Here is an 18,547-nt window from a genome sequence, read left to right on the forward strand (position 1 = left end):
TTCCTTCACTTGAAGGAAAGCTGCTAATGTCAGGACAGGAAATGGGCAACTCTGAAGAGATTTCAGGTCCACTACTGGCAGCTTTTCAAAACTATGTCAAGGTGTGTCTCCTCATTTGCTTCTGGTTTCCAAAGAAAGCTGGACCCAGAGATTGTCGATGCGCATTACTACCAGTGTATTCTAGGGAATTCCATTTTCAAAAGCTGTAAGACTTCTCACGATATGAGTTCAAGGATGCTCAGTATGTGACATGAGCAGCTTGGGGCATAGGAGACAGATGAAAGATTAGGCATAAATGTCCAGTGTTACCCTATGTGAATGAATGACAGTCCAGAAAATAGAAACAATCTTTAAAACTTTTTTGGAAGTTATCTTATCTTTAAAAATATATACAATTCTTAGCTATTACTGGCTACTTCAAATTCCAGGAAATCACATGTGAGATGTCTCACACCCAGTTGTTGCCGTTGAGCATGGCAGCCCCAGCCCCCCGACCCCACCGCCTGGCTCAGGCCTTTACGTCCCTGAGTAGAGGTGGTGCCAGGCTTGGCTTCAGTCCCTCAGGCCCGCACAGAGGATGCAGTTTCCAGTGCAAGCCAGAGGGGCCCCGCCTGCAGAGAACTACAGTCTGAGAAGCCTTCTGGGTGAGGAGCCCCGTCTATGTAGCGCTTGCGCGCACCCATGCACGCGCGCACACCTTGCGCCTTCTCCATGCTGAAGTGGCACCAGCTTCTCAGCCTGTCTACTCCAGAGCAAGCAATTGAGGGACAAGTGTCAAGGGTCTTAGGCTCCCTGTTTTCTCCAGGTGGGACTTGTCCCGTATGAGGCTGAGCAAGAGCCGGGGGCAGGCATCCTTAGCTCTGCCATGGCTGTGCTCCCTGTATCTCCTGCCTTTCTGGCTCTGGATTAGTACAAGCTGCACTCCTCACCCTCGCTGTTCAAGTCTCTTAAGATCACCGTTTTCAGATCTCCCTATTTTCTTCTCCCACTTCTTTCATTTCCCCCCAAGAATGCATCATCAGCCCTCAGCCCTGTTGTTCTTTCGCTCCCTCTGCTTCCACCGTCTCTCCCTGAGGACAAACATCCTTGTGACTTTTCCAGAGCCCTTGTGTTCATGCCCCTCCCACTCCCTAAACTCTCTGCGGAACCGCCGCAGCCCTTCCAGGCCAGAGGCCCCGCCTCTCCTCTTAACCAGAGGCCTTCAGGAAGCAGGGCTGCGTGCGAAAGCGCCCCCTGCAGGTCAGGTGCAGTGCGACCGGAGAGGGAGCATCCAACCACACAGACGCCCAGGAGCGCAGCAGCAAGTAGCTCACGGGTGCGCGGGGCAGGGCCAGCTACGGCTCCGCAGGAATGTCCACCACGTCCTGCCTCTTCCAAACACCGGGTTCTACATATTCTGCTTCTTACACCCAGACCCAACCTGTTCAGGACCCCAAAACTAGTTTCTGTGAGGGGTCTGCAAGCAGTTCATCCCCCAGAACCACCGGGTAGTGTGGTCATAGTCAGGGAGGCACCTACCTTCCACTCCAGAAGTCCCTCTCCTCTCCTTTCCGGTGAAACGACAACTTTTGGGGCATGAGTGCATGGAGTCTGGGGTATTTATGACGAGAGGTAGATTTAGTTGCTCTGAAGCAGACTAAATGATGAGTGAGTTTATGCAAATGAGCATTTTCAGGCTTGGTTGGAAAGCGTAAATAACGTTAATCACGGGGGTAAACTGCGCAGGCACATCACTCTTCCTGCATGCCCGCGGAAGCGCTGACAGAGGAGGCAACCATCCTGCCCTGGAGTAGGTTCTCTGTGCTGTCTGCTCATGGGTTGCTGAGCCAGGAGAGGATTCTCCTGGCAACCCCAGCCACGGGCTGTGCCTGCTCAACTGCCCACCGCAGGTTGCAGCTCAGGAATTCACACCAACTGCGCGAGCAGTTGGCATCACCTCCAGACACCCTGTGGGGGCCTCTGCATTTAATAACAGAAACTTGAAACCATGACCAAGGTAGCAAAGCAGCCAGCCTAAGGCATGTGCCCATTTCACCAGCCTCCTTCAGGGCCATTCATCCTGCTGCATCCTTCACGTCCTCCTCGCCCCCAAGAACACTAGCCTTTGTGCAAATTCTTGAGTCTGTCACATCCCTCCTGCCTCAGGACCTGTGTGCCAGCTTTTCTCTGACTGGCTCAGCCCCTCGCTAGTTCATATCACTCTCTAAGAGAACTGTTCTCTTTCTAATGCCACTCCTCTTCACCCCAGACCATGCCAGGTCCTTCCATCTTAAGCTCTCACAACAGTGTATCTTCCCTTCATAGCTCTAACACATGCTTAACTACATGCTGTATTTTTAGAATCATGTCATTAAGGTAAGGGACTTCCCAGGTGGTGCGGTGGTAAAGAATCTGCCTGCCAATGCAGGAGATGCTGGTTCAGTCCCTAGGTTAGGAAGGTCCCCTGGAGGAGGAAGTGACAACCCACTCCAGTATTCTTGCCTGGAAAAGTCCATGGACAGAGGAGCCTCATGGGCTACAAGTCCATGGGTTTGCAAAGAGTCGGATACGACTAAGCACTCACATTAAGGTATGCCTCTCACACCAGGGTATGAGCTGCCTGGTGGCAGGATTCCTATAGGCTTTTTAAACAAATACTGTATCTAGTAGTGCTTGGTAAGTGGGAGATAATAAATAGCTAAATATTTAAGAAGTTGATGAATGAATGGCAGAGAATGGTGAGACAGAGCCCTAGCATGCCTGTGTAAACAAGCAGCGAGGGAGCTGTTGCAGGGCACGCTAGGTCACTTCAGTCATGTCCAACTCTTTGCAACCCTATGGATTGTAGCCCGCTAGGATCCTCTGTCCAAAATTCTCCAGACAAGAATACTGGAGTGGGTTGTCATTTCTTTCTCCAGAGGCTGTTTCTGACCCCGGGGTCAAACCTGCGTCTCTTACATCTCCTGCACTGGCAGACAGTTTCCTTACCACTGTCGCCACCTGGGAAGCCCTGATACTGGCTGAAAAAAAAGAAACCTATTAGAACCAAATATGGAGCAACAGACTGGTTCAAAGTTGGGAAAGGAGTACATCAGGGTTGTATATTGTCACCCTGCTTATTTACCTTCTGCGCAGGATACATCATGCGAAATGCGGGGCTGGATGAATCACACGCTGGAATTAGGATTGCTGGGAGAAATATCAATAACCTCAGATATGCAGATGACACCACCCTAATGGCAGAAAGAGAAGAGGAACTACAGAGTCCTGACGAAGCTGAAAGAGGAGAGTGAAAAAGCTAGCTTAAAACTCCACATTCAAAAAATGAAGATCATGGCAACTGGTCCCACACTTCATGGCAAATAGATGGGGAAAGAATGGAAACAGTGACAGATGTTATTTTCTTGGGCTCCAAAATCACTGTGGACTATGACTGCAACCATAAAATTAAAAGAGGCCTGCTCCTTGGAAGAAAAGCTATGACCAATCTAGACAGCATATTAAAAAGCAGAGACATTACTTTGCTAACAAAGGTCCGTGTATCCAAAGCTATGGTTTTTTCAGTAGTTGTGTACTGATGTCAGAGCTGGACAGCAAAAAAGGCTGAGCGCTGAAGAACTGATGCCTTCAAACTGTGGTGCTGGAGAAGACTCTTAAGAGACCCTTGGGCTGCATGGAGATCAAACCAGTCAGTCCTAAAGGAAATCAACCCTGAATATTCATTGGGAGGACTGATGCTTAAGCTGAAGCTCCAATATTTTGGCCACCTGATGGGAAGAGCGGATTCATTGGAAAAGACCCTGATGCTGGGAAGGATTGAGGGCAGGAGGAGAAGGGGGCAGCAGAGGATGAGATGGTTGGATGGCATCATCGACTCAATGGACATGAGTTTGAGCAAACTCTGGGAGATAGTGAAGGATAAGGAAGCCTAACATGTTGCAGTCCATGGGGTTGCAAAGAGTCTGACACGACTGAGCGACTGAACAACAAATGGATAACAATGGATGAAAATCTTTTCTTAAAGACTACACTTTATATAAAAGCATAAGGAAAGACTAGGACTTTTTTTTTTTTTTTTGCAATTAATAATAAGGATCCTAATATAAGCAATAGCCAACTCAGCATCACCTACGGGAGACTGAGAGGTGCTCAGGGGCAGGTGCCCAAGACCTGGAAAAAGGGTGCGGTGTGGCTGATGAAAGACACTCTTTCCTTGGACACCATGGCTAAAGATTAGCACTACCTTTCTGATGGGGAAGAAACAGAAACTGTCAGAGCGGGGCCCACTTGTGGTTAGTTGCACATAACTATGAATTTTATGTAGTTCTCATTAGAGCATGGGACTTAGTGATTCTCAACAGATTCTTTGTTCATCACATAAAATCCTGAGTTGACGAAGCCCTCTAGATATTATGATGTTGGGGTGCCAGAATGCACTGGGTCCAATTTGGCTTTTAAAGTCAAGTGTCTGGTGGACAAACCAAATAAACAGCCCCACTTAGAGAATTCGATCTTAAAGAAGTTTATTTTTTGTCTGGGTGTGCTACATACTATACCAGAACCAATCACAAGTGTTTAAAATAGCTAAACTTTAAAAGATGTGTTTGATGCTTTTATACGTAAAAGCATTTTCAAAAACAATAATAATGTCAATAAACAGAGTATCAGATGTGACAAGGTAGATCACTAAGTGGCTGAAAAACTATTCCCAGAGGATGTTGATTAACGTCTCCCTCCGGCCTGGAGGGCACTGGAAATAGGCCATCCTCGGCCTGGATTTAGTCAATGTCTGTAGCCATGATCTGGATAACGATATTTAAGACATGTTTATGAAACCTGCAGCTGCTACAAGTCCAGAGGAAGGGATAATAGCTCTATAATCTTGGCCATGTTACTTAATCCACTGGACTCTCCATTTCCTCATCTATAAAATGGGGATAACACTTCTGATCTCAGAGGGTTATTGTGAAGAATTAACGAGCTAAAAGAACATCAAGTGAGCCAATAAGGCTAGTTATCCTGCTCCTCCTTATGCAGAGGAGTGGAATCAGGATTTTTTTAAAAGTCTCAAGTTTGAAAGGCTGAAACTAACAATAATTATATCAAAATAAAAGGGGAATCCTGCATTTATTTAAAAAAAAAAAAAATGACTTCAAGGAAGGAGCCACACAAATACAATGGCACAAGAAAATGAGTGAGTGGCAAACAAACAAAAACAGAACATCAAAAAGCAAACTTGGAATAATGTCATCAAATCATGTTCTTCCAAAAGATAATGTCATTTACAGAGTCGTGATTAAGTCTTTGCTACACCAGTCCATTAAAGGAAGGTTGCCTGTTGTACAATTCAGTCCAGTGATTCCCAGGGACCTGAATTCAGGAATGTTATAAACATTGCTGTGAACATATTCCACTGTGTTTTATTTTATAATCATTGGATTTATTGAAAATAATTTGAGTTACTTTCAGAGTACACCTGCATATAAGCAAAAAATTACTGAAAACTCACAGAATGGGAGAAATCTGACCGGACAGTGTTCCTAAGATGGAGTTTTCATGGCCACCAGCGCAGCAGGCTGCTATAAGGTTGCTGTAGGGACTATACATGAGTCCTAGAGTGAAGAGTCAAATGTTAACCCCTCCCCTTCTCAAATTATGAGATGACTCTTTCTTCTTCATTATAAATTATAAAAATAGCTACTATAGTAAATCAAAACTAATTTAATCTCTTGCAAGATGATTAGTTGTTTTTAAGATTAAAAAAAAAAAAATCTTATGCCTCCCAAAGCAGAAGGACTGCAGTATTAGAGATGGAATTTGCCCATGCTTTGGATACCCCAGGTCAGTGGCTGCAGGCTGTAGCCTAGGGCCTGTCTCTGGGCTTTGAAGATTTCTGGCATTTAAGGTGGTTCCAGTTTCTAATGTTCCCTCATGTGTCTGACTGTGACCTAAAATTTCACAATTAAAAAAAAGTCAAGCTATGAAGGGGGAGGGGAATGAACTTGACTCCTCACTCTGGAAGGCCAGCATTGCTCCTGGAAATGATAGAATAAGAGGAAAAAGACAGGGCCAGGAAGCCAGAGCCATAAGCCTTGTCCTAGTTCTGAGTCTGGGCGCATATCTTAACTCACTGAGATTCGACATTCTCATCTGTAAAGTGAGTGGCTAGATTGTCTTTAGAGTCCTCTCCAGCTCTGAAATTCTATTCTCTGTTAATGGCCTTACAACATAGGTAGATTGGCCTTTTGGGGATTTATGGACACTCTCCTCACCCCACCAACAAAGGCAGAAGTGAGTTAAAAAGCATGAATGTTTTAAGACTCACAGGACTGGCAGTGAGGTGCTGCAGTTTCTAAAAATGTCTCCTATCTTTCCTCATTATCTGACTCACAGAACCTAAATTAATGGTGAAATTCTGGAACGGTATGCCAGAGCCTCCAACTGTGACATGAAAGATGGTCATCTTGGGCACGGGGCTCAGTTATGAATGACTTGCCATATGCTCAAGCACTCTGTCATTTGCCTCCAGCTGTTTATACATCACACTGAGGCCAGGAGAGGTGCCAGTAACAAACCGTCAACAACAACAACCCCAAAATAGCAATTTATGCAAGGTTCCTGCTGCTGCTGCTATAAAACATTTACCACTGCAAACCTGATATTTTAGATTGAACTGTATGAACCTGCCAATTTCATAGATCAGAAATGATTGGCTATCAGTAGTTCCATATGGTTAAAGCTACACAAGATCCCGGATAGGGAAAGTAGAGTTCTACAGATCTGCCTCTGAGTGCAGTACAACAGAAAGAAGATAAATGACAATCCAAACACAAAGCCAGGACACACAGAGGCTAAATGGTTTTTATAAAACAGAAGGACAATTTTGGAGGTGCCTTCTGGAATACTGGAATTAGGTGAAGTTTCAAGGGAAAGAACAAATTCACTATTTCTAGAATTAAGAAAATTTATAGAAAAATGACACCTTTAAACAAATTTGATGTACCTGATTATGAAGCCAACACAAGGGGAAACAGCTGGAGAGAAACAGTGTTGTATTCTTTGAGCCCTGGATCCAGCTATGACTAAAGCTAGATACCCATGGACTTTTCAGTTCCATGAGTCTTCCCACTAGAAAACATACTCACACTTACACACAAATAATAATTATGATATACACAAAGGCTTATGACGCTAGACCAGACTGACTTAAAATGCTGAATCACAAAGAGGCAGAATCCGTTTCTTATCAAACATTCAAAAAACCTTAGGCTTCTAGTCTGATTTGCAAATCCATGGGGTCAAGGCCCAGGTAGCTGAAAACTGCAGAGATAAATTGTTTATGCAAGATTCTGAGTAAAAGAAAAAAGAATATATTTCCTGTCAAAACAGGAGAAATGAAAGAGAAACTTCTCATATCCACAGGTTTAGCTAGTGCGTTGTAGTGTCTAATGCAGAGCTGAAAGTCAGGCTATTTCACGATTAAGTCTTCAGAATATAAGACAGAAGCAAGTTTTTTATGCCCTCACTCATAGGCAAGCAGCTCAAGTTTAGGTAGACTGTGTAATTTGCACAAGCCAACAGCTAAAATTTGATTAAAATGACCAAATTATTAGATTAAAACTATTAGAATATTCCCATATTATGCTAATAATAAAATATTAGAATAATACTAATAATTCTATTAGTACTAATAATTCCAAGCCAATTTTGTCTCTTTTCTGAACTGGTTAAACATTTGTGAATATGTAATACAGAAAGTAATAGCCATCTGCTCATTTGTGTCCTAAGTCTTCCTGCCCACATTCTGCTCTGATAATTTATTGTTTCAGGCAAATAAAAGATAGATTTTAATTTACTGCCAAAATGTGTGGCATGAGCAAAGGATAAGTTGGAACCAAAAAAAAATATTTTCCTCTTTACCATCTATTAGTCACCATTTGAAAATCAGTATTCACCCCATCCGTGGCTCCAGATAACCAAGTGAAAATTGTGTTCTGTTCCCAATTCCAACTGATGATGCATTGTGCCATTATCCTAGGAGCTAATATGAGATTCAGTAGCTGCTGTCTCATCTGACAAATATGCCTTCAGAATCCAGGTTCACGCACATTACTTGAAAAATCTGCAGCTAGGAGTTTAACATAATTTATACTCCCGAGTCCCTCACTAAAGCTTCTGTATGCAGCATATGACTTGAGACAGAAGGATAAAGAGACCAGAGTGGTTCTTTTCTTTCCCGCTCCATCATCTAGTTGGTTTTGGACATTCCTTCCATCTCTGTGGTCATCTATTACATATTGAGGGCCTACTGTGTGCACTGGAACAAGTTAGCTGCTGGGAATATGCTGATGAGTAAGACAGTCTTTCCAGTGGTTCAGCTTCTTTGCTATTCATAGGAAGGATAAAAGGAAGAGGAGAAGAATTCTAGTCTAGAGAGGTGTTAGAAAGTATTCTAAAAGTACTTCAAAGTAAGGATGCAGAATTAAAATGCACCCCAAAGGAATGCCAATGTTCCATACTATAGATCAATAATTAAAACATTAGCAGCTAGTATTTATTGACTACTTATTTTGTGCCAGGCATTTGCTAAGATTTATTTCCTTTAATCCTTATTACAATCCTACGAGGCAGGTTCTATCAATACACCCACTTTAGAGATGGGAAAAGTGAGGCTCAGAGACACTAAGTAACCCATATCTAAAATAAGAGACCTCAAGGCAATGGAGTTGCAGCACAGCCTTATTTGACTCCTATCTAAACTCTTAGCTGCTATGTTACACTGCACTAATTTACTCATAAACTTATATCCTGCCAATTTAGGACAGGATATAAGTATTTCTTAAGATGAATTTTCAAAATGTATATTGTTTTAAAAAAGCCATGTCTTCCCCTAAATTAAAAATGAATCTGATTGAGGTCAGGGCATGAAGGTGGGTGGGCCTTGCCTACAAATCACAAGTAGGTTGAGGTCCAGCTGCCACTCACGTTGAGTCCCCTCCCAGCCAGCACCCGAGCGCCCCCTAGCGTTGAGGCCGGGCTGCGGGCAGGTGGGAGCTCTGCTCCCGGTGTGTTCAGCTCCACCTCGGGCCAGGCTGGCTGTCAGAGACTGGGGAGCTGACCAGGTCTGTGTGAGAACACTGACCTCAGATCCAAATTCAAGAAATCACTTATTAGCACAGCCCTGCCACGCAAAGACATTTCTACCAACAAAGAGAAAAAGCGATGATGGGAATGAAAGGAGGAAAAAACATTTGGCTAAGGCCAGACAGGGTCAGCCAATTAAGCCTCCCAACTTCTGGCCAAATGTTAATTCCTTGTCCACTGGTGACAAGTCAGGAATGGACCCTAAATTGTGCAAAGCTATGTGAGGGAAGCGAGGCTGGCAGTGAGATATCATTACTGGCACATGTTAGTGAGAGCAGTAACAGCCAATTTGAAAATGGCCTTTCGTTCCTGGACTGGTTACTTATTTTTTGGCCTCTGAGAAACCAAATAAAATTAAAATGCACCATTAATAGCAAAACAATACTTTACTATTCCCCTTCCTTTTCAGAGACCCATCCGTGACTGCATCTGATCAAAGCTGAATTATTAAATGTCTATAGATTAATCCTGTAACTCTCAAGGGCTTAGAGTTTGTAATTTCCTTGAAAAAAAAAAAGTCACAATCCACACCGTGAAAAATTTAATTGCACTTTAATTACCAGTTAGGCTGACTAGCATGAGATATGGGTGCCTTCAATTTCTAATAGTCATTATGATTCCAAGAGAATTTTGAAAGGAAATAATTGAATCTCTTGGGAGTATTCTCTTCTTCTTCCACTGCCAAAATCAAAATGAGAGCAGGAAAAAAAAAAAAAAGTACAGGGTGATTCAAATTCTTCCAGATCATAACCCAGGACGGCCCCCAGCAATAATAAACTGGCCGTTCCCAGGCAGCTGCACTGCACATTTGGTAATATGCTAATAGAGAAACCAGTTTCCTGCAGTTGAGTTCTGGTACATTAAACAGATAAAGGCTCTGCGCTGGGGTTTCTTTACGAAAATCAGATCCAAAGATGTCATACTTGTTTCTTTGTTTCTAGGAGCTAGGCACTCCTGTGGGCCTGTGGACCCCACCCCAAAGCACTTATGTATACACCGGCTCCTCTCCCACCTGTTTCCACGATGTTTCAAAAACATTATTTCTAAAGGAAAAAGGGTAGAAAATAACACCATTACGAAAGTCTCCAGCAAAAACGGAAATCGGAAGAATTCAAGAGGATACAAGCTTAGCTCTTCACCACTTTCACTTTATCAGAGAGCCAGCTGGGAAGAGAGCGGGCCTCCTGAGCGCTGGTGCAGGGGGTGAATGGAGGCCAAGCACATGTTGGCTCCTAGGTGCCCCAAGGTTCTTGAGGTGTTTGCCATGTGTGTGTGTGTGTTTCCATCTAGACTGTGGAATGCCTCAGCCTCTTTGGGGGTGCCATCCCCCACCCCCCAGCACAGGGCTTTTTATATGAAAACAAATGTGGCTGTGTTTTTTTAAAGTCAGGCTGGAGAACAAACGGGCAGATACCTGGAAGATTGGGACTGGCATATATACAACTATGTATCAAATAGGTAACTAAGGAGAACCTGTTGTATAGCATAGGGAATTCTACTCAGTGCTCTGTGGTGACCTAAATGGGAAGGAAATCCAAAAAACAGGGATGTATATATATGTATAGCTGATTCATGTTGCTGTAGAGCAGAAACGAACACATTGTAAAGCAACTATACTCCAATAAAATTTTTTAAAACAATAAAAAGCAAAAAAAAAGAGTCAAAATACAATTTTTCACGAGGCCTCCAACCTTAGAGCTCTGTACTGGCTGCTGCTGCTCAGTGCTACTGGGTTCATCACCTTAGTGTTAGTGATCATTTAGTAGCTGGATTAGGGGCTTCCCTTGTGGCTTAGAGGTTAAAGCGTCTGCCTGCAATGCAGAAGACCTGGGTTCGATCCCTGGGTTGGGAAGATTCCCCTGGAGAAGGAAATGGCAACCCACTCCAGTATTCTTGCCTGGAGAATCCCATGGACGGAGGAGCCTGGTGGGCTACAGTCCACGGGGTCGCAAAGAGTCGGACACAACTAAGCGACTTCACTTTCACTCTCAGTAGCTGGATTACAATTTCATCTGCTAGGCAAATGTTCAGAATTATCTGCACTTTTCTCCAATCCTCTGTATCCAACCTGCATCAACATACAGTACTGCACGAGGTTTGGGTGGGATTTGCCTGTCCCTCTCTCAGGGACCTAGAAGCTGGGTTGAGCCGTCCCATCCCAGCCATGTGGGTCCCAATGTACAAAGGAAGCACAGGCCCTTTCCTCCTGAGCCCTGTGGTTCAAGAGAAGGAACAGTAGGCCATAACCCTTCCATCAACACTTGGATGTGTCCTGTCTTGGGTATACGCTCTTGACTTCCTTGGGGTGGCAGCTGGGCCCACAGACACAAGATACTCAGGTTAGCAACAAAGGAGGATGGCATTGGAACGCCCAAGTAAAGACTGTGAGCCCGCAGCATTGAGGAAGTGAGATGCAGCAGACATCAAACATCAGAAGCTGGGCAGTCTGGACTGAAGAACAAATGGGGTTGCTGAAGTGAGGATTCGAGCCAGCCCAGCACACAGCTCTCCCCAGGGCCACATTGCTCAGGGGCAGCTCCTTGGTGAGAAGGATCTGGGAACTGGTAGCAGCAGAAGCTCCTCTCTATCCTTGACAGTTTATTATTTATAAGTATTTGGAGTAAACTGTACTGTGTCTTCATTATAGATGGTGAGCTCTCTCTCACTCTCGTCTCCACCAAGACTCAAGATATAGGGACCTGTCTAGGTGGCTGGTATGCCCAATTTGCCACCAGAGCTAGTTTTGGTCTCAGCAGAGGTGAACCTAGGCAAACAGGCTGCTGTGGGCACTGTCCATTTCCCCAGCGGAAGCCAATTTCAGTGGGTTTCTGTTCTCCCTGCTGCCTGGGCAGAAGAAAGCTTTGCCTCCCTTGATTTATGCTCTGTGCATTGAAGCCAGATAGCCAGCTCAAGAGCTAGAGCAGCTCTTATGAGCCAGCACCGCCTCCTTGCTGGGTCCTAAGCAGAGGCCTCTTGCCCAGCAAGCTGGGAGAGGCTTGTGTTCACAGAACACAGAACCATGAGTCCAGAACCCATTCCGGAGCTCCTCAAGTGGGCCAAGGACGAATGACCCGCCTGCCCCAGGCAATGACCACTGCCACTGTGGTGCTCTTAGTGGGAGCGTCCAGTCCGAGTTTCCCCTAAACGTTCCATACTCCATTTCTAGAAGCGCAAAGTCCTCATCCAAACAGGATTGGAACTGATGAGTGAACGTGCGTGGTCAGGAGGCCAGTCTCCAGCATCTCCTCCCCGTCATCGACTGAAAGCTGTGTCTCCACGCAAGCCCCTCCTTCCAGGATGGGCGGGCTGGCTCCGAGCGGTGCTCCTGCTGGCCTGCTATCTTAGGAGCCTTGAGGGGTTGCACATCAATGGACCTGAATAGCGGTTTTAGGTTTGAGGAGGCTGGAAGAGGAAAGCCATCAGGGTGCCTATGAGCCCCTGGTCTGCGTCAGAATGTGGCAATTTGAATGACAGAAGTGAACCGAGAGCTGTGGAGAGAGGACCAGTTTCCCTAGGAGTCCTTAGTAGCAATCTGAAATATGTTGGCAGCAGGGTGCTACAAATGGATTGGCTGCTAAAACCATGTGGCCTGGGAGGCAGAGGAAATGCAGTTTCCACCTTGAGGCAGACTGGGGAAAAAAAAAAGACTAGGAAAGATTTTTTAGTAGCTACTGAGGTTATCGGATATTCTGACCAAAGTCCCTAGTGCTCATTATCCTTCCAATATTATTTTCTCATCTCCCTTCAGGCTGACTGGTGCATCTTCCAATTCAACAGGGCCTCCTGTTCTGAACAGAGAACTAGCCCCTCTCAGACTGTAAACGTGTGAAGGCTGCACTGCGGCTGTCGCATTCGGGCAGATCCCTGTTGCGGACTCCTCCGGCCTCCCCAGGATCCCGGGCAGATCCCTGTTGCGGACTCCTCCGGCCTCCCCAGGATCCCGGGCAGATCCCTGTTGCGGACTCCTCCGGCCTCCCCAGGATCCCGGGCAGATCCCTGTTGCGGACTCCTCCGGCCTCCCCAGGATCCTGGTGTGATGCGAATGAACACCCGGCAGCAGGTAAACAGAGTGCTAAAGTGCAAAGCGCAACTCTTATTTATAGATCAAACACCTGCCATCAATTTAAACAGTAGTTATCTAACTTGAAAGTTGAACAAGAGACTGAATGCCCCCTTGAAGCAAGTAATTTTGAAGCAGCAGTCCGTGTATACAGATGTGTTTAAAGCCTACTTCAGAATGCTGTAATTATCATCAAAAAGACAGATTCCATTAAATATCTGTTATGCTTTTAGGATCTGCACTTTCAGACAGATTTGAACAAATGGTGAAAGCCTTGGGTTTCTTAACACTATACTTTTAACATTATTTCTTTAAAGGACTGGGGTTTAGGATCTTCAGAATTTGGAAAACCACCCGAACAGAGGTTTTGGGAACAGATAATGATACAGTTTGGCTGTTCCTGTCATTTTGCCTTTTCAACCACAATTCTATTGCCAGCCCCTGCCTCTCTCATATACATAACAAACTTAATATTTGGAGAAAGCCATCTTCCTAAACACAAATCAGTGAAGAGTGAATGCATCTCTAATCACAAGCAAATAAAACGATCATTTCTTGAATGTTAAAAATAAGGTGATGTATGGTACAGGTGTACCATGAATATTAGTCCATTAATACTTTTGATGAATTCTTGAAGATTGGTGTTACTACCTTCATGAGTAATAAAAAGTGAGGTTCTAAGAGGTTTAGTACACTGATCACCCAGCTAATAAGTGGAGGAATTTGGATTTGACCACTGGTTGGCCTGGTTCCAAAGCCCTTGTTCTTTCCACTACATCATACTAGCTTAGGAAAAAAGCACCCCCCCCTCTTATTTGCATTGTTGTTTTTCAGTTGCTCGGTCATGTCTGATTCTTTGCAACCCCAGATACTACAGCACGCCAGGCTTCCCTGTCCTTCACCATTTCCCAGACTTTGCTCAAACTCACGTCCATTGACTGGGTGATGCCAGCCAACCATCTCATCCTCGGTCACTCTCTTCTCCTCCTCCAGTCTTTCCCAGCATCAGGGGCTTTTCCAGTGAGTCAGCTCTTCGCATCAGGTGGCAGAAGTATTGGAGCTTCAGCTTCAGTATCAGTCCTTTATTGTTTCAAAATTGATTTTCCATGTACAGGGATATGGCAAGTCCTTCTGGAAGTAGGTGACGACTATGTTCAGTGGCTAGAGACTGGTCTGACCTTTGGGGCCTGAGTCAGCCCAGGGACAGGACTGGGCTGCAGGCCACATCAGTCAGGCACACGTGTGGGCGGCTTATTTCCCTTCGTGACATTTCTTCTCCCCCAGGAAAACGTAAGAATGGATTGGAGAACTCTTACATTCCTTATAATTCTAAAATTCAATATGCTTTTGAGTCATGATTGCCTTACCCCATCACTGGTGAGGGCAGGTTTGTGCTCAGAAGATCCAGTATGATTCTAGGCTCTGAAGGCACCCGCCCTCCTCCAGCAGAAGCTATTCCTGCAGGCTGTAACTTCCTCCAGCTCCTCCCCCTTCCTCCAGCTCCCTGAATTGTTGTGTAAAGAATGTACAAGGCAAGGCGTGAACGCAGACATGTCTTCACTGTGTTCTTTGGGAGGGTGTGCCTCTCAATTTCCTCCTTTATGACCAACATAACACCCGCAACCCACCTCCTACCTGAGGGAGGGAGCTATGTTGTCCGGTAAACATGCTTGGAGTCAGATCCTGGGAACCATCCCCTCGTCAGCACAACCTGATGGAGAACGTTTCCAGTCATCTGCCAAGCAGGAGAGACTCACCCAGTAACAGGAATAAAAAGAGACAGGCACCCACTCAAAGGGGCGGGGTGAGAGAGAAGCAGTACCTTATTCGTCAGGATATAATGATTAGTCTTTTTTTTTTCTTTTTTGGTATACACTACTGTGAATATTCATTGGAAGGACTGATGCTGAAGCCGAAGCTCTAATACTTTGGCCTCCTGATGCCAAGAGCCAGCTCACTAGAAAAGGCCCTGATGCTGGGAAAGATTGAAGGCAGGAGGAGAAGGCGGTGACAGAGGATGAGATGGTTGGATAGCATCACTGACTCAATGGACATAAGTCTGGGCAAACTCTGGGAGATAGTGAAGGATGGGGAAGCCTGGTGTGCTGCAGTCCATGTGGTCGCAAAGAGTCGGACAGGACTGAGTGACTGAACAACAACTACGAGTGGGTGAATCTCATCCAAGGAACAAGCCAGAGAGTTCGGTTTGAGCAAGGATGGAGATGCGGCCTGGGTCCAGAGGAAGTTGAAGGTGGAGAGAGGCAGTGAGATGGCTTCTCTTCATTGGAAAAAATCCCTGAGATAAAATTCACAAGGGTCAGCACACAGCCTGAGAGGCACACCCCATCCCCCAGGTGCAGGCTCAGCAGCTGGCCTCAGAATAAGATGAAATGAATAGCCTTGAACGAGGCAGGCTGCCCAGGCAGGAGAATCACACCTTAGAGATGGCAAGAAACGAAGCTATTCCCTGGCCTAAGGGAATTTGCGAGAAGTATATGAATAGTAATTATCTGAAAAGAGATAACAACAGAGGCTCAGAAGGCCAAGTACCAGTCTAACTAATTTACTCAACCTTCACAACAAGGCTGAAGACTAGGTGAGTTAATGACCCACCCATCAAAGACTTTATTGTGATTTCTGGATGCTTCACAGAAGGCATCCAAATAAGACCAGAAGTTGGGGAAAGACTCTGGAAACAGAGAAGTGGGACTAAGGGTGGTAGCTGTCTTCAGGAGAAAGGCAAAATTTAGATTTTTAGATGTCATCAGCATAATAGCACCTAAACTACTCTTTTACTTGGGTTACCTCATGGGGCCTTATCTATGCATAGATGAATCACTGGTATAAATGAGCTAAAATATTAATTGTAGTTGCATTGAGGTGATGGGGTTGTTGGGGGGGGTGTCCATTGTTGTACTTTTTTTTTTTTTTAAACCGCATAACTTTTATAATCAGAAAAGGGGAAAGGAAAATCAACAAAAGTCCAACTGTTGTCTTTACATAGTAAAACAACTGCAAAAAGGAACTCCAGTCAACGTCAGCACACCTACTCTCTAGCAGAGGACTAAACCATGACTATTAATGAACTATTAAGTAAGATTTGAACTGCAATCCTGAAGGAAAGCACTCAAATTTCTGGTATCCTCCTGCTCTGAATAGAAACAATTTAATAATGTCATTTATAGCCGTGTCCAATTATACAAGCCATTGTTTGCATAGAAATATTAGAAAATGAAGATGGAAAAATTTGTGAGGCAGCACAAGTCTAAGAACACATACAGCTCAGATTTTTAAAAGAAGAATTATTTTTTGATCTCATTTTATTGGGGGAAAAAGAGAGCTTTGTTGTTACACACTTGTTTAGCCTTGTCCTAGTACTGAACACATGGAGAAGGCAATGGCACCCCACTCCAGTACTCTTGCCTGGAAAATCCCATGGATGGAAGAGCCTGGTAGGCTGCGGTCCAGGGAGCCTGGTGGGCTGCCATCTATGGGGTCACACAGAGTTGGACACGACTGAAGTGACTTAGCAGCTGCAGTACTGAACACAAGCAGCCCCAGGGACCTGTGAGATGGATGCTACTGCAGGACTTTATTAAATGACATATTTTTATCTCCTGTGCTGTGTACCTGGAATTGCTGAGAAGCTGCTCTTGCTAAAGGATTTGAGGTCACTTATCTTGTACTTTGGCCATCTCATGTGAAGAGTTGACTCATTGGAAAAGACTCCAATGCTGGGAGAGATTGGGGGCAGGAGGAGAAGGGGACAACAGGGGATGAGATAGCTGGATGGCATCACCGACTTGATGGATGTGGGTTTGGGTGAACTCCGGGAGTTGGTGATGGACAGGGAGGCCTGGCGTGCTGCAATTCATGGGGTTGCAAAGAGTCGGACACGACTGAGCGACTGAACTGAACTGAACTGATCTTGTACTGGCTCTGTCAGGAGCTCCAACGAGGAAAGCTTTGGGACCTTCCACCTGACAGAACTTTGGAATTCCCAGAAGTATGTTTTCCTCAGGTTCCAGATGCTCAGGAATGACCTCATACCATGGATTCCATCATACACACATTCTCTTCATTAAAGGCTCCCAAGACAACTTCCTCACAAAAGGGCCTTGGTTAGTGCTTGAGATGAAGAGTAAACTAAGCTCACAAAAGACCCTGCTGGACAAGGCCAGAGTGGGAAATGGTCTCAATCCCTTTTCTACATCTCCAGGTGAAACAGGAGGGAAGGGGGCAGGGCAGAACATTTGAAAGAAGGACACAGCCCGAGGACACGACGTAAACCGATTAGAACCACATGGGTCCAAGATGGCGGACAAATCGACTTCAGCTGGACTTAGAGCCTCAGTAGATGTTCACTGTAACACATCAATGTGCTAAGTGATAACCCCACAGGAGCCGCATTTCCAAGGCTGACCATCAAAGACCAAAAGTGGCTGGTGGCCCAATTCCTGAAAATCTCTGCCCCTTCCCTGGTGGCTCAGCCGGTAAGGAATCCGCCTGCAATGTGGGAAACCGGGGTTCAATTCCTGGGTTGGGAAGATCACCTGGAGAAGGGAAAGGGTTCCCACTCCACTATTTTGGCCTGGAGAATTCCATGGACTGTATAGTCCATGGGGTTGCAAAGAGTTGGACACGACTGAGCGACTTTCACTTCACTTCCCCAGAATAGGTATCCTATGAAATTAACACAGCTCATAAAAGCTAACCACACCACATTTCAAGGCTGGTGTCTCCTTCTGAGATGGCCCACACTCTGTCTGTGGTGTGTGTTTCTAAATAAATCTACTTCTTACCTATCACTTTGCCTCTCACTGAATTTTCTCTGCAATGAGACTTCAAGAACCTGAGCTTCATTAAGTCATGAAACCAAGTGTGTGATATCAGTTGGAAGACTGTGGGTTTAGGCCAGGTTTGAGTCCCAGCCAAGTCACATGGTTTCACAGGTACAGCTTCCAAGGAGAATGACTTGAAGGCAAGCCAGGAAACTGTTGTTACCAAATAGTGGGCTCTTCAGTGTATGAAATAGAAGGCACTCTTATGTCTGTGACACCACTATACTAGACTTCCCCATTGGCTCAGGGGTAAATAATCTGCCTGCCGTGCTAGAGACCCAGGTTTGATCCCTGGGTCGGGAAGATCCCTTGGAGAAGGAAATGGGAACCCACTCCAGTAGTCTTGCCTGGGAAATCCCATGGACAGAGGAGCCTGGCGGGCTACAGTCCATGGGGTCACAAGAGCTGGAGATGACTGAATGACTAAGCCATGCCACCACTATCCCCCAGGGCCTCCTTCCCAGATGCGCAGGGATGAACACTCTGTGTGTGGCTAAGAATTCGCACTGACTTGGCAAGGGTT

At 45.4% G+C, this 18,547-nt stretch overlaps 1 protein-coding gene across 6 annotated transcripts in view; it reads right to left on the reverse strand.

Annotated features, from left to right (window-relative positions):
- Nucleotides 1–18,547, reverse strand: part of SMYD3 (SET and MYND domain containing 3) — a 750,237-nt gene that overhangs the window by 51,648 nt on the left and 680,042 nt on the right. For 3 of the 6 annotated variants that reach the window (XM_044943074.2, XM_044943072.2, XM_044943075.2), the window contains one exon: nt 9,944–13,151. The exons of 2 other annotated variants lie outside the window; for them this stretch is intronic. In XM_044943074.2, coding sequence (XP_044799009.2) covers nt 12,836–13,151 — 316 coding nt within the window. In that variant the 3' untranslated portion in view covers nt 9,944–12,835. Of the gene's footprint in view, nt 1–4,487; nt 5,350–9,943; nt 13,152–18,547 lie in introns of those variants that run through there. One more of the 6 variants, XM_044943078.2, reaches the window with a different exon arrangement.

The sequence above is a fragment of the Bubalus bubalis genome, chromosome 5 (assembly GCF_019923935.1).
Source record: "Bubalus bubalis isolate 160015118507 breed Murrah chromosome 5, NDDB_SH_1, whole genome shotgun sequence".
Lineage (NCBI taxonomy): Eukaryota > Metazoa > Chordata > Mammalia > Artiodactyla > Bovidae > Bubalus > Bubalus bubalis.